The sequence below is a fragment of the Oncorhynchus mykiss genome, chromosome 25 (genome assembly GCF_057628025.1).
Source record: "Oncorhynchus mykiss isolate SJ-2025 chromosome 25, ASM5762802v1, whole genome shotgun sequence".
Lineage (NCBI taxonomy): Eukaryota > Metazoa > Chordata > Actinopteri > Salmoniformes > Salmonidae > Oncorhynchus > Oncorhynchus mykiss.
This window is the reverse complement of record NC_143046.1, coordinates 77,510,258-77,525,276: the sequence shown is the minus strand read 5'-3', so window position 1 is coordinate 77,525,276 and position 15,019 is coordinate 77,510,258. Positions and strand designations below refer to the sequence as shown.

General features: G+C 44.7%; 1 protein-coding gene across 8 annotated transcripts in view; it reads left to right on the top strand.

Annotated features, from left to right (window-relative positions):
• LOC110505800 (mitogen-activated protein kinase-binding protein 1) overlaps nucleotides 1–15,019 on the top strand; it is a 64,295-nt gene that overhangs the window by 34,471 nt on the left and 14,805 nt on the right. For all 8 annotated transcript variants that reach the window (XM_090221143.1, XM_090221142.1, XM_090221140.1 and 5 more), the window contains 8 exons: nucleotides 997–1,157; nucleotides 2,935–3,124; nucleotides 4,991–5,131; nucleotides 5,855–6,039; nucleotides 6,672–6,763; nucleotides 8,637–8,762; nucleotides 8,983–9,053; nucleotides 10,058–10,179. In XM_090221143.1, the coding sequence (XP_090077269.1) occupies nucleotides 997–1,157; nucleotides 2,935–3,124; nucleotides 4,991–5,131; nucleotides 5,855–6,039; nucleotides 6,672–6,763; nucleotides 8,637–8,762; nucleotides 8,983–9,053; nucleotides 10,058–10,179 (1,088 nt within the window). The remainder of the gene's footprint in view (nucleotides 1–996; nucleotides 1,158–2,934; nucleotides 3,125–4,990; nucleotides 5,132–5,854; nucleotides 6,040–6,671; nucleotides 6,764–8,636; nucleotides 8,763–8,982; nucleotides 9,054–10,057; nucleotides 10,180–15,019) is intronic.

Sequence of the window (15,019 nt, the reverse complement as noted above, 5' to 3'; positions counted from 1 at the left end):
AATATATGATGTGTGGTTCATGGAGTGGATACCATATCCCATCTCCTTCACAGTGAAATATACTGCATGTTATTCTGTTTTGGTCATACTGTTTTGTTGTTGAACTGTTTCATTTTCAAAATATTTATTTTCTAGCGAAGCCACTTCTTCTGCCTAGATTAAACTACTTGAGAGATGTTCTTATATTGTTTACTCAGGTTCCTAGCTACAGTAAAGTGTGGTAATCAGTTTTCCCACAGACAGACAAGTATGTGATGCTTACTCAATGTTAATGTTGATTTAGCAGTGGCGAGCCTTATACCGAACTCTTTCCGTGATGGTAAAATATTTACACTGTAAACTTCAACATCTTCAACCAGTTATAAAGTATGAAGAGAAGGTAATGGAGAAACATATTTTTAAATAAGATAATTTTTGAGAACTAACAAAAATAAAAACTAGACTTCAGGGAGAATCAAAAATTCCCCAAATGTCATGGAATGTGGCCCCCATTGATTTTGTTATAATATTTGAGTCACAGATAGCGTAAGAACAATGCAAAAAAAGCTAGAATTGCAGGAAATGTTGTTTCTACGGCCAAGAGCTGGACATGTTGGGTCGGAGACCGTGCCATTGGCCACGCCCCCTCTCCCCTAAGCTAACCTTGCCGCCGCTGCTGAAAAAAACCCTATGGGAAACACTGTGACTGCTAGTTCCTAGTGGGTTCTTTGATGCCTCTCTGGCAATGGTCTTCAATTCAATATGTTCAATATCATTAACAGACAGTACTGTAGCTATTTTCTGCTGTCTCTGCAATTCATTTCCCTGAAGTCCTGGGCTGCATCCCAAATAGCACCCTATTCCCTATGTGTTGCTCTAGTGAGGCAGAAGGGAATGGAGCCAGGCGGTCCCTGTCCTGTCTTCTCTACATCCTGTAGTGGAGGAAACCCTGCTGTGTGTGTTTTACGTAGTGGACAGTAAGTGTGTCCTCTCTAACCATCCTCCTCTGCCCTGCAGACCAGTCAGGCCACATCTCTGTCTGTGACGGACGAGCTGATCTTCTGTGGCTGTGCCGACGGCACGGTTAGGGCCTTCAGCCCTGTCAACCTGCACTTCATCTGTACCCTGCCACGCCCACACTGCCTGGGCACAGACATCGCCACCGTTGTGGAGGCTAGGTGAGTGTCCCTGACCTTAACCTCCACACAATGCAGACGACGTACAGAGGTTTTCATGTGTGCAATAATTCATATTTTATAATCAATTGGGGCTGTAATTGCCTGTATAGTGACATAGGGAAAAAATGGATATGAGAGAACCTGCTTTTTGACTTTTAAATGTCGCCCTGGTCGTGAATGAAGTATTTCAATTGTGTCTTTTTGACTGTGGGAAGTGGGAACAGTCTCTGTCTGTCCTGTTGGTTAGCCAGAGCGGTGTGGGTTGTGTGGTATCTTGTTCTCATACAGCATCATACTCTACATACTTATGCAAATACCAAGCAAACCAACTACACAAAATACCCTTTAATGATTTCCTGTTCATCCAGGATGCACGTGGGCCCAGCTGGAGTTAAATGTCATTGTTTTGTATTCCTGTATCCCCCTCTATCTCTTTTTAAATCAACATTTTGTTGTTGATGCCTTCAGTAAGACGGACAGAGATTCCTCTGAGAGTTAGTTCTTCTCCTCATAAATATGGACTGAGTGAATGCAGAGTCTGGAATGCTGCTGGTTCATTTCCCTGTTCAACTGACTTCCTGACAATAGAACCCAGATGTTATAACAGATTAGCTGAATAGTCATGTATGTAGCATGTTTGTGTGGGTTGTGAAAAATCCCACCAATGGAATAACTTACTGCATGTTTGCATCCCAAATGACACCCTTTTCCCTATTCGGTGTATTACTTTTGACCAGGGCCCATAGATGGCTGTGTAGGTCATGTCTATTCGGTGTATTACTTTTGACCAGGGCCCATAGATGGCTGTGTAGGTCATGTCTATTCGGTGTATTACTTTTGACCAGGGCCCATAGATTGCTGTGTAGGTCATGTCTATTCGGTGTATTACTTTTGACCAGGGCCCATAGATGGCTGTGTAGGTCATGTCTATTCGGTGTATTACTTTTGACCAGGGCCCATAGATGGCTGTGTAGGTCATGTCTATTCGGTGTATTACTTTTGACCAGGGCCCATAGATGGCTGTGTAGGTCATGTCTATTCGGTGTATTACTTTTGACCAGGGCCCATAGATGGCTGTGTAGGTCATGTCTATTCGGTGTATTACTTTTGACCAGGGCCCATAGATGGCTGTGTAGGTCATGTCTATTCGGTGTATTACTTTTGACCAGGGCCCATAGATGGCTGTGTAGGTCATGTGTATTACTTTTGACCAGGGCCCATAGATGGCTGTGTAGGTCATGTCTATTCGGTGTATTACTTTTGACCAGGGCCCATAGATGGCTGTGTAGGTCATGTCTATTCGGTGTATTACTTTTGACCAGGGCCCATAGATGGCTGTGTAGGTCATGTCTATTCGGTGTATTACTTTTGACCAGGGCCCATAGATGGCTGTGTAGGTCATGTCTATTCGGTGTATTACTTTTGACCAGGGCCCATAGATGGCTGTGTAGGTCATGTCGAAGCTGCTATTAAGTGAAGCCATCAAGGTCAGCTCACTACTGTTTATAGAAGTTTCTGTGGGAAACTCCATAGACGGGCAAGACCTCTCCAGTAGGCAGGCACATTATGCTCTGGCCAAAAACACAACCATTAAATCGTTGGTAAAGGGATGCCAGCCAATAGCTGGGCTTTTCTCATAACCACTGAATTGGGTTAGCTTGTACTGTAACTATAAAGTATCTCTGGGTTCTGGAAAATTGCTTTATAAATTCAATATATATATTTACTTTATTAGAGTATTACAGTGTTATTACATCCTAACTCTCCCTCCCTCCAGTCACCTCTTCAGCCACAAGATGGACGCCCGGTGTCCAGACACGGTGGCTGTATCTTATGACCCTGCGAGCCGCTGGCTGTCCTGTGTCTACAACGACCACAGCCTGTACGTGTGGGACGTACGGGACCTCCGCAAAGTAGGCAAGGTCTACTCCGCCCTTTACCACTCGGCCTGCGTGTGGAATGTCGAGGTAAGGCCGGGAGGGAGGCCTGGAGGAACATGTTGCTCTTTACTCCCTGTGTAGAGATCGTTTTACATGTAGAAAATAAACAAGATACCTGTTGCACACTGTTGAATGGTGGTCTCATATACAGTGCATTCGGAAAGTATTCAGACCCCTTAACTTTTTTCACATTTTGTTACGTTACAGCCTTATTTGCACATTTATAAAAAAACAACAACTGAAATCACATTTACTTAAGTATTCAGACCCTTTACTCAGTACTTTGTTGAAGCACCTTTGGCAGAAAGTACAGCCTCGCGTTTTCTTGGGTATGACGCTACAAGCTTGGCACACCTGTATTTGGGGAGTTTCTCCCATTCTTCTCTGCAGATCCTCTCAAGCTCTGTCAGGTTAGATGGGGAGCGTCGCTGTACAGCTATTTTCAGGTCTCTCCAGAGATGTTCGATCGGGTTCAAGTCCGGGCTCTGGCTGGGCCATTCAAGGACATTCAGAGACTTGTCCCGAAGCCACTCCTGCATTGTCTTGGCTGTGTGCTTAGGGTCGTTGTCCTGTTGGAAGGTTAAACTTCCCCCCAGTCTGAGGTCCTGAGTGCTCTGGAACAGGTTTTCATCAAGGATATCTCTGTACTTTGCTTCGTTCATCTTTCCCTCAATCCTGACGAGTCTCCCAATCCCTACTGCTAAAAAACATCCCCACAACATGATGCTGCCACCACCACCATGCTTCACCGTAGAGATGGTGCCAGGTTTCCTCCAGATGTGATGCTTGGCATTTAGGCCAAAGAGTTCAATCTTGGTTTCATCAGACCAGAGAAAGAATCTTGTTTCTCATGGTCTGAGAGTCTTTAGGTGCCCTTTGGCAAACTCCAAGCGGGCTGTCACGTGCCTTTTACTGAGGAGTGGCTTCCGTCTGACCACTCTACCATAAAGGCCTGATTGGTGGAGTGCTGCAGAGATGGTTGTCCTTCTGGAAGGTTCTCCCGTGTCCACATATGAACGCTGGAGCTCTGTCAGAGTGACCATCGGGTTCTTGGTCACCTCCCTTAACAAGGCCCTTCTCACCCGAATGCTCAGTTTGGCCGGGCGGCCGGCTCTAGAAAGAGTCTTGGTGGTTCCAAACGTCTTCCTTTTAAGAATGATGGAGGCCACTGTGTTCTTGGGGACCTTCAATGCTGCAGAAATGTTTTGGTACCCTTCCCCAGATCTGTGCCTCGACACAATCCTGTCTTGGAGCTCTACAGACATTTCCTTCGACCTCGTGGCTTGGTTTTTGCTCTGACATGCACTGTCAACAGTGGGACCTTTATATAGACAGGTGTGTGCCTTTACAAATCATGTCCAATCAATTGAATTTACCACAGTTGGACTCCAATCAAGTTGTAGAACCATCTCAAGGATGATCAATAGAACAGGATGATCAATGGAACAGGATGTACCTGAGCACAATTTCGAGTCTCATAGCAAAGGGTCTAAGTACTTTTGTAAATAAGCTATTTTTATACTTTTGCCAAAATGTCTAAACCTGTTTTTGCTTTGTCATTATGGGGTAGTGTGTAGATTGATGAGGATGTTATTGAATCTATTTTAGAATAAGGCTGTAACGTAACAAAGTGTGGAAAAAGTCAAGGGGTCTGAATACTTTCTGAATGTACTGTATATTGTTAAACCGTGTGCGGTTATCTTTTTATTTTCGATGAAGCCATTTGTCCCCCCTGCAGCTGGAATCTATCTGGATGTGCATACGCTAGTTCAGAACAAATGTTTCCATGTCCTCTGTACCTGTCAGGTGTACCCAAAATGTATGTAGATTCATATATACATCATCTCTCCTAGACAGGTCTACTGATGTTTCATTTCCTCTGTACCTGTACAGGTGTACCCAGACAGGGTAAGTGATGGCAGGCAGCCCTGTCTGCCTCCAGGCTCCTTCCTCAGCTGTTCTTCAGACAATACTGTCCGGCTCTGGAACACTGATGGACACAACACAACTCTTAGCCGCAACGTCATCAGCAACGTGCGTCTGTCTCACTCTCACACACCCTTTATCTAAAACCTGATCTCAATATGAATGACTGCTGATTGAGTTTTGATGCAAAGTAGTTCTACTCAAGAACCTTTGAATCCTGAGTTATGCCAAAGATAGAACAATGAGAGAGATATTTCACCGGATGTATAAATGTGAAGCATCCTGTTGGTGTTTCCACTCACTACCAAATACGGTAGTAAGAGGAAGCCCACTGGCGGGCAGTGGGAGAAGATGGAACAAGATGGATTTTGGCCGACATTCTGCAAATCTTCTCATCATTTAAACATTTGATCTCAATACACTTTTCTGTTCCCAAAACTAGAATATGTTCTGAACAGAACAGACTAAGTTTTGTAGACTTGCAAAAGTTTTAAAAAATGGCGTTGTTTAGAAAGTGTGCAAAGGTGAATTGAGGTATTGCACACATGCATTTCACAGAGTAGGTGTTCCCTAACGGAAATATGCAGATGTATACTAGAATGCACCAATAGGATATCGCTAGTGTGTGCTTGGCTCTACCCACCTCTTTCTTGTTCTGCCCACTATGACTCATGTGTTCCCTTTGGAAACGACAAACTGTGGTCAATCTTGTTTTAGTTATAAAAAAAAAAAAATGTTTTGCTTTAAGAGTGGGAAACTGACGCTGTTGCGCACCCTCCCCAAATTCTCAGCTCAGCTAATAACCCCCCCCCCTTCTCTCCGTCTGTCCAGGACCTCCAGAAGATCATCTACATGGACAACAACACGGCCGGCCTGCTGGACACAGAGTGCCTCAACTCGGGGAACGGAGAGAAGGCCGACCCCCAGACCTCCGAGACCAGGACGGGCATCAGGACCATGTGTGTCAGCCCAGACGGGCAGCACCTGGCATCGGGCGACCGGACCGGCACCTTGAGGTACTGTTGGAGAAAAAGAGTGGTTTGTTCGCACACCTGTAGTTTAAAGTCTATGGAAGAAACTGTTGTAGAATGAGAAACTCTAGCACACTGGTGTTCTTGATTACTCCACAAACAATTGATTGGATCCCTTTAAACTAATTAATGTTTGGGTCAGTAGACCTTCATCAGGGTAAACCCTGAGGTACAGTACCCCTGCTATGCCGTCCCAGAGAGAGCCTTGTTTTCCTTCACTACCCCTCAGGACTCAGCACCTCTATGTCCTAATGAAATTCCCTAACTAGACTCCTGGGAGGGTGTGTGTGTGAGCGCGTGCGTGCGTGTGTGTTTGTTAAATTGGGGTTGGAGTAGGCTGGTGTCCATTCAGGCAGCAGCCTAGCTGACTCTCTGTCCACATCACTGGATGGATAGATGCTGACCCAGTAAACACCAAGGCTATTTTTTTTTAATTAACTTTGTCACGCAAAACTGAATGATGGCGGTCTACTCTGCATTCTACTGCAGCCCAGCGGTGTCTCTGTGTGTGGCGAGACTGACCTGTAACAGTGTGCTCCTCGCAAAAACAAAATGGTGTTGTTATGGGAGCATAACAGGACTAATCTAGTACTATTTTGTTCTGTTTGCTGTTGCAGGATCCACGATCTAGAGAGCATGGGGGAGATTCTGAACGTTCAGGCCCACGACTCAGAGATCCTGTGTCTGGAATACTCCAAGCCTGAGACAGGTACATTCAATTGTTACCAGAATTATTTTAAAATGTTTTATTTAACCTTTATTTAACTAGGCAAATTGTTACCATAATAACATATTCACCTTCTATGTAGTTAGCTAACTCATACTGAATACAGATATTTATTGTTAGCTTGCAAGCCATGACAAGCCTGATACGGCTAAGGCAGATTTCCCCTCTTCAGGGAGGAAATGAGAGACAACAAGGTTAAAGATACTACTATCGGTATAAACCACTTATCAGCTGGTTGCCAGATGCTTCACCAACCTCCCGTTGACTTGTGAAACAAACCACTTCAGAGCTCCAGCACGTTATAAAGAGACAGGGTTGGGTCCAAATGTACTGTATGTCAATTCTTCTTAGTCAAAGTTTAAATGAGCAGCTTTATAGAATGAACTTTCCCGGTTCACACATTAAAACCAAAACATCTGATAAGAGATTTGTGAAATGGAATGTGAAAATTCTTGAAGTTATCTTTGTATCTACTGCTATGGTCAACGATATCAACACACCATGTTTCATCTCATTTGAATGTGTTGTTACAAAGAGTGTCTGTGTGTTCAGTGGGCTATTAAGAGGGCATTATCAGACCTGGTGAAGTGCCGTCCAAGGCAGAGCATATTATGCCTGCCTGGCTTGGGCAGGCCTGAGGGTGTGTGTGTGAGTTGGGGGCTGTGGTAGTACCCTGGCATTGGTCCCAGACCTGCTTGGCTCTCCTCCAGAACTTCATCGTCTAGCCCCAGTAGCAGCACATCTGTCAGAAGGCCCTGGTCAAAAGAAGTACACTATATATATAGGTAATAGGGTCTCATTTGGGATGCATCCAGTGGCTCCCATGTTAGGAGGATTGATAATATTTTGATGTTCTTAGTGGATCATTCCTCTACGTATCCATTTGGCAGTTGGCACCACACAGAGGAGCAGATAGAGAGGGCTAAGAATAAGCCCAGTACACTCCCTCTGGCTGCCTGCAGTATACGGTGCCCCCGCACACAGACTCGGTACCGGTACCCCCTGTATATAGCCTCATTATTGCTATTTGGTGTTACTTTTAAAACTGTTTGTTCATTTAGTGAATATTTTCTTAACTCTTATATTTCTTAAACTTTGCATTGTTGGTTAAGGGCTTATATGTAATCATTTCGCGGTTAAGGTCTACACTGGTTGTATTCGGAGCATGTGACAAATACAATTTGATTTGATAGTAACAACTCAGAGGGTGATAATAGTCAGATAACAGCCATGGCCCTGCTGGGCCTGTATTCACAAAGCATCTCAGAGTAGAGGAGTGCTGATCTAGGATCAGTTTAGCCTTTTAAATTACAATGGATAAGAGGGTGAACCTTTCCTCCTGCTATTGTATCTAGCTGGGATCAAGGTTAACAAAGTCACAAAGCTAACAGATCCAGGATCCACGTTCAATCTCAGCAAGGAGAGGATAGTGCTTTTCATTTACGGAAATGATTCCGGTTGGAAATTCAGTTAAGTCCACTCCGGGGAAGTGCTTCAAATCCATTTTTGATTGGTTTCGATATCCATGTGATGTGACCGTCAGCTCATTGGTTCTTACGCTAATTAATATAAGATGCTTTATGGCTGTTAAAAACAAAATGGACCTCCTAATGAAAAATATTTACCACCACCGAAATGGAGAACAGGGATTGGCTGCTGGTAAGTTGCTAGTGTCCTAGAGTGTCCTGGAGTGTAATGTAGGCCTATATGTGGTGTGAAGAAGGTTTTTCTCTTGTAATGACTGTGATATGTGGCTGTTTTGACCCATTTGAATGCACTGACTGTAGTAAGTCCCTCTGGTTAAGAGTGTCTGGTAATGAATCAAATCTAAGTGTGTGTGTGTTGTGTGTGACAGGGCTGAAGCTGCTAGCCACAGCGAGTCGAGACCGGCTGATCCACGTGCTGGATGCAGAGCGGGAGTACAGCCTGCTGCAGACGCTGGATGAACACTCCTCTTCCATCACCGCTGTACGATTCGCTGGTGAGATTTGCAGATGACCTTTGACCCTTTACAACATCCCGCCAACCACCCCCCTTTACCTCAAACTCTCAAGTCTCACTCCTTTAACAGTTATATCAGCTATGGAAGTCAGACCTTTGGCTTCCAAAGGTGTCACGGAAGTGTCAACTGTGGCACTAGCTCGCAGTTTAAAGTTAACATGGCTATTATTGCCATGGTAACAGTGCTCCTTCTCTTTTAGCCAATGAAGGCAAGGTCAGGATGATCAGCTGTGGCGCTGACAAGAGCATCTACTTCCGCACAGCGCAGAAGGTAAAACACACACACACAATGGCGCTGCTCTAGAACAGCTGCTGCTGGAGGCTTAACTAGGTTAGGGGGACTAATGCTTTTGTGGTAAGGCTTGGCAATATTTCATCATGATCTCTCTACATATTTTGGCCATGGGCCCACATTCTTAACCGTGGCTCAGCCAACCCCTGTTTAATTTGTGTATTCCTGTTGCTTACAGCTAATTAATTAAACTCCAAGTGGCCTATTTAATAATGACACTTTTCCTCTAAGGCTTTCTGTGTCCCCTGGCTGTTGTATGCCCCAAGTCCCCGGCAGGACCTCCTTACTACATGTTGTTCTTAGCAGCGCTGGCAGCTTTGCGCGTCAAGAAGCAGATAATGATGTAATGGTATACATAGAGGAAGAAGACTAAGTGAGACTGGTGATATCATGTGACCAGAGCCATTTTAGTGAACAGAACTAGATTAACTTCAGATTCAGAATTGGGGTAGTCTTTCCAGTCTTTTGACATGATAGTCTAATCCTGAAGTAGTCAGACTATTTTCAGGTTGACTCTTGGAACCTAACCTAACCAGTGTATGAAGTAACAAATGGAGAAAATTCTAATTCATCCACATTGAGATTGGTGTGCAATTCTAACCCTCTGTATGTAAATGTTACAATCTAATTAACAAGTAGATGGAAAGTATTGTCATTCTCTACCATTTAATCCGTGGACTGCTTTAGAAGTCACGGCACACTGCTAGAAAAGCAACAAAAACCCTACAAGGATAAATGTTGTGGTTTATTAGAATATGGCTACGTCCCAAATGGAAACCTCTTCCCTATATGTGCTACTATTGACCAGGGCCCATAGGGACGCATACTATGACTCATTGTAACAATATGTCTGCCAAAACAGCTTAAATAGAACAGCTCTCATTTCTCACTGGAGAATTTACAGTAGTGTTGTTAATGGCACTAGCATGGCAGTGAGTGGTGACCTGTTTTAACCTCTGGTTGTTTTACCCTGTCGTTTACAGTCAGATGAAGGAACCGTGTTTACCCGCACCCACCACATCGTACGCAAGACAACGCTGTATGACATGGATATCGACCCCACCAGGAAGTATGCTGTTATTGGTTGTCAGGACCGCAGCATCAGGTGGGGGCCTGGTCTACTTGTCCTCGTTTGTCTCGATTATTGTTCTCGGTGTATGTATATGTGCGTCAATGTGTGTGTGTGATGACAGTGTTAGTCTGTCTGTGTATGCGTACAGTATGCGAGTGTGAGTACGTGCCAGTGGAGGCTGCTGAGGGGATAACGGCTCAAATAATGGCTGGAATGGAGTCAATGGAATGATATCAGCCACGTAGAAACCACGTCGTTGATGCGTTTGATTCCATTCCATTAGCTCCATTCCATTAGCTCCATTCCATTAGCTCCATTCCATTAGCTCCATTCCATTAGCTCCATTCCATTAGCTCCATTCCATTAGCTCCATTCCATTAGCTCCATTCCATTAGCTCCATTCCATTAGCTCCATTCCATTAGCTCCATTCCATTAGCTCCATTCCAGCCGTTCGTATGAGCCGTCCTCCCCTCAGCAGCCTCCACTGGTACGTGAGTGTATTTGTGTTTGACCTCTCCGTAATCTGTCCGACTGTACAGTCATCCCTCCCTAGCAGGTGGATTAGTCTTAACTCGAGTGTTGTAAACACAGGAAGGATGAGATCAGAGGCCCAGCCCCTGGCTGATGAAGCCTGTCTCTAGCCTGTCCTGACCTGAGCCTCCGTCTGCCAGCCTGCCTGCTCAAGTGTTTACATCTCTCACTCACGTTCCCCACCCTGCATCAACGACAATAACACACGCTTTGAAAGAAAATGTGGCTTAGCGTTGGCTTAAAATGCTGATATTTCAAATGCAGACTTGTAAAAAATATGCCTCTCTGTTTCACCTCTCCAGCAGGTCTTGTGCCTACTTGTTTGAATGGCCAGTCCCTTTTATATCCTAAATACCCCATGGGTGTTACAATATGAATCTGAGATTAAGTTGTTATGGCTGAAAATTCTACCATAACAGAGAAATGTCAAACAAACAAGTTATGTTAACAACTAACCAAGTTATGTTAACAACTAACCAAGTTATGTTAACAACTAACCACAAGTAATGCTTCATTACGTACTGCTTTATTTATCCAGGGGTTCCCAAGGTTTATCACTCGGGGGCCCCCTTCCAGCATTGGGGAACATCCCACACCCCTTCTGTGCACGCGTCTATTTCTCTGGGCACAAGCACTGTACATGACACACTGTTCACACCCCTCTTGTTGGTGGAGAGAATGTTGCAGGTTTAAAGATTATTTCCAGCCATTCTATACATTTTGTCATGAGGGATAGAAAGCCAATGTTCTTGCAATTCTAAAGCCAATGTTCTTGCAATTCTAAAGCCAATGTTCTTGCAATTCTATACATTTTGCCATGTCTGTGTATTCATGTGATATTTGATTAACAAAATTCTGATATTTATGGGCTAAAAAAACAAAATAGAAAAACATTAGCTGACATGGGCTAGTTGATCTGGACATTTCTGACAAGTTATTAACACCTCTCTAAAGGTGCACAATGACTAACATGACAAGGTGCACAATGACTAACATGACAAGGTGCACAATGACTAACATGACAAGATTAACTGATGATGCACTATCCAATTTGGATATTCCACCCTGTGCATTCTACTATTAGCACTTTCAAAAGTAAGTTTAAAGCCGGACTGAGTTCCTTAAGAAAAAAATATAAATACAGTACCTGTCAAAAGTTTGGACACACCTACTCATTCAAGGGTTTTTCTTTATTTTTGACAATTTTCTACATTGTAGAATAATAGTGAAGACATCAAAAACGATGAAATAACACATATGGAATCATGTAGTAACCACAAAAGTGTACTGTATATATATAAATGGGGCGTGCCCCGCCCTCCCCACCCTGTGGTTTCCAAGGTTTGGAAACCACACAGTTGGTGTAAATAAGATGAATGTGGCAGCGTAGTACGACTGTCCAAATAGGCCTTTCCCTCCGCTTGAGATACTTAAAGTCAACTGTAAACACACCTTATGCTCCTCTGCTGTTTCAGCACAGTGATTAAACGTTACTATGGAAACTAGGCTGTTTTAACTGCATCTGAATGATAAATGTCCCCCAGGCCTTTTTGTGTATTTATTTCTGCTAGAGTTAGAGGGCTTAACTCTTGTTTAACAGGCTCTGATTTGTTCCTTATACAACTAAGTGGCGGTGCTTTAAGAGTGTGACTCAATGGTTGACTGGCTGCCCTCACACTTTGCCAGCTCCCCACAAGGTTGGCAGGGCCCTGACTGGGCCTTGTGGGTGGTTGCCTGCCAGCTAGCTGGTGGCTGCTGGTCTCCTTCTGGCACTCAGTGAAAATGCACCAGTTAGGCTGTTAGCGTGACCCCATGTGGTCAGATGGGGAGAGACATGCATACCAGCTGAGCAGAGAGGGTATGCTCCAAAGTAGAATCAATGAGTTAGCCAGCTAACTTTGATAAACGACCAGGAATAACTATTGATTTTCTGGGTCATGAAGAAAGCTAAACTTTGATATGTGTTTTTGATTGTTGAGTAAATTAGACCATGCCAATTTCAAACTTATGCTTCAAAAAAATGTAAAGTTGTTTCAGTTAGCTGGCTAATTCATTAATCGTGCCTTGCAGTATACCCCACTGCTGTGCTGTTAGCACACCATGGCACAGAGTTGGTTGACAAATCAAATATATTTGTCACATACACATGGTTAGCAGATGTTAATGCGAGTGTAGCAAAATGCTTGTTCTTCTAGTTCCGACAATGCAGTAATAACCAATGAGTAATCTAACCTAACAATTCCAAAACTACTACCTTACACACACAAGTGTAAAGGGATAAAGAATATGTACATAAAGATATATGAATGAGTGATGGTACAGAACGGCATAGGCAAGATGCAGTAGATGGTATCGAGTACAGTATATACATATGAGATGAGTAATGTAGGGTATGTAAACAAAGTGGCATAGTTTAAAGTGGCTAGTGATACATGTATTACATAAAGATGCAGTAGATGATATAGGGTACAGTATATACATATACATATGAGATGAGTAATGTAGGGTATGTAAACATTATATTAAGTAGCATTGTTTAAAGTGGCTAGTGGTATTTTACATCAATTCCCATTATTAAAGTGGCTGGAATTGAAACAGTGTGTTGGCAGCAGCCACTCAATGTTAGTGGTGGCTGTTTAACAGTCTGATGGCCTTGAGATAGAAGCTGTTTTTCAGTCTCTCGTTCCCTGCTTTGATGCACCTGTACTGACCTCGCCTTCTGGATGATAGCGGGGTGAACAGGCAGTGGCTCGGGTGGATGTTGTCCTTGATGATCTTTATGGCCTTCCTGTGACATCGGGTGGTGTAGGTGTCCTGGAGGGCAGGTAGTTTGCCCCCGGTGATGCGTTGTGCAGACCTCACTACCCTCTGGAGAGCCTTACGGTTGTGGGCGGAGCAGTTGCCGTACCAGGCGGTGATACAGCCCGACAGGATGCTCTCGATTGTGCATCTGTAGAAGTTTGTGAGTGCTTTTGGTGACAAGCCAAATTTCTTCAGCCTCCTGAGGTTGAAGAGGTGCTGCTGTGCCTTCTTCACAACGCTGTCTGTGTGGGTGGACCAATTCAGTTTATCCGTGATGTGTACGCCGAGGAACTTAAAACTTACTACCCTCTCCACTACTGTCCCATTGATGTGGATAGGGGGGTGCTCCCTCTGCTGTTTCCTGATGTCCACAATCATCTCCTTTGTTTTGTTGACGTTGAGTGTGGGGTTATTTTCCTGACACCACACTCCAAGGGCCCTCACCACCTCCCTGTAGGCCATCTCGTCATGGGGGTAATCAATCCTACCACTGTAGTGTCGTCCGCAAACTTGATGATTGAGTTGGAGGCATGCATGGCCACGCAGTCATGGGTGAACAGGGAGTACAGGAGAGGGCTCAGAACGCACCCTTGTGGGGCCCCAGTGTTGAGGATCAGCGGGGTGGAGATGTTGTTACCTACCCTGACCACCTGGGGGGGCAGCCCGTCAGGAAGTCCAGTACCCAGTTGCACAGGGCGGGGTCGAGCTTGATGACGAGTTTGGAGGGTACTATGGTGTTAAATGCTGAGCTGTAGTCGATGAACAGCATTCTCACGTAGGTATTCCTCTTGTCCAGATGGGTTAGGGCAGTGTGCAGTGTGGTTGAGATTGCATCGTCTGTGGACCTATTTGGGCGGTAAGCAAATTGGAGTGGGTCTAGGGTGTCAGGTAGGGTGGAGGTGATATGGTCCTTGACTAGTCTCTCAAAGCACTTCATGATGACGGAAGTGAGTGCTACGGGGCGGTAGTCGTTTATCTCAGTTACCTTAGCTTTCTTGGGAACAGGGACAGTGGTGGCCCTCTTGAAGCATGTGGGAACAGCAGACTGGGATAAGGATTGATTGAATATGTCCGTAAACACACCAGCCAGCTGGTCTGCGCATGTTCTGAGGACGCGGCTGGGGATGCCGTCTGGTTCTGCAGCCTTGCGAGGGTTAACACGTTTAAATGTTTTCCTCACGTCGGCTGCAGTGAAGGAGAGTCCGCAGGTTTTGGTTGCGGGCCGTGTCAGTGGCACTGTATTGTCCTCAAAGTGGGCAAAAAAGTTACTTAGTCTGCCTGGTAGCAAGACATCCTGGTCCGTGAAGGGGCTGGCTTTATTTTTGTAATCCGTGATTGACTGTAGACCCTGCCACATACCTCTTGTGTCTGAGCCGTTGAATTGTGACTCTACTTTGTCTCTATACTGACGCTTAGCTTGTTTGATTGCCTTGCGGAAGCAATAGCTACACTGTTTGTATTCGGTCATGTTTCCGGTCACCTTTCCCTGGTTAAAAGCAGTTGTTCGCGCTTTCAGTTTCACGCGAATGCTGCCATCAA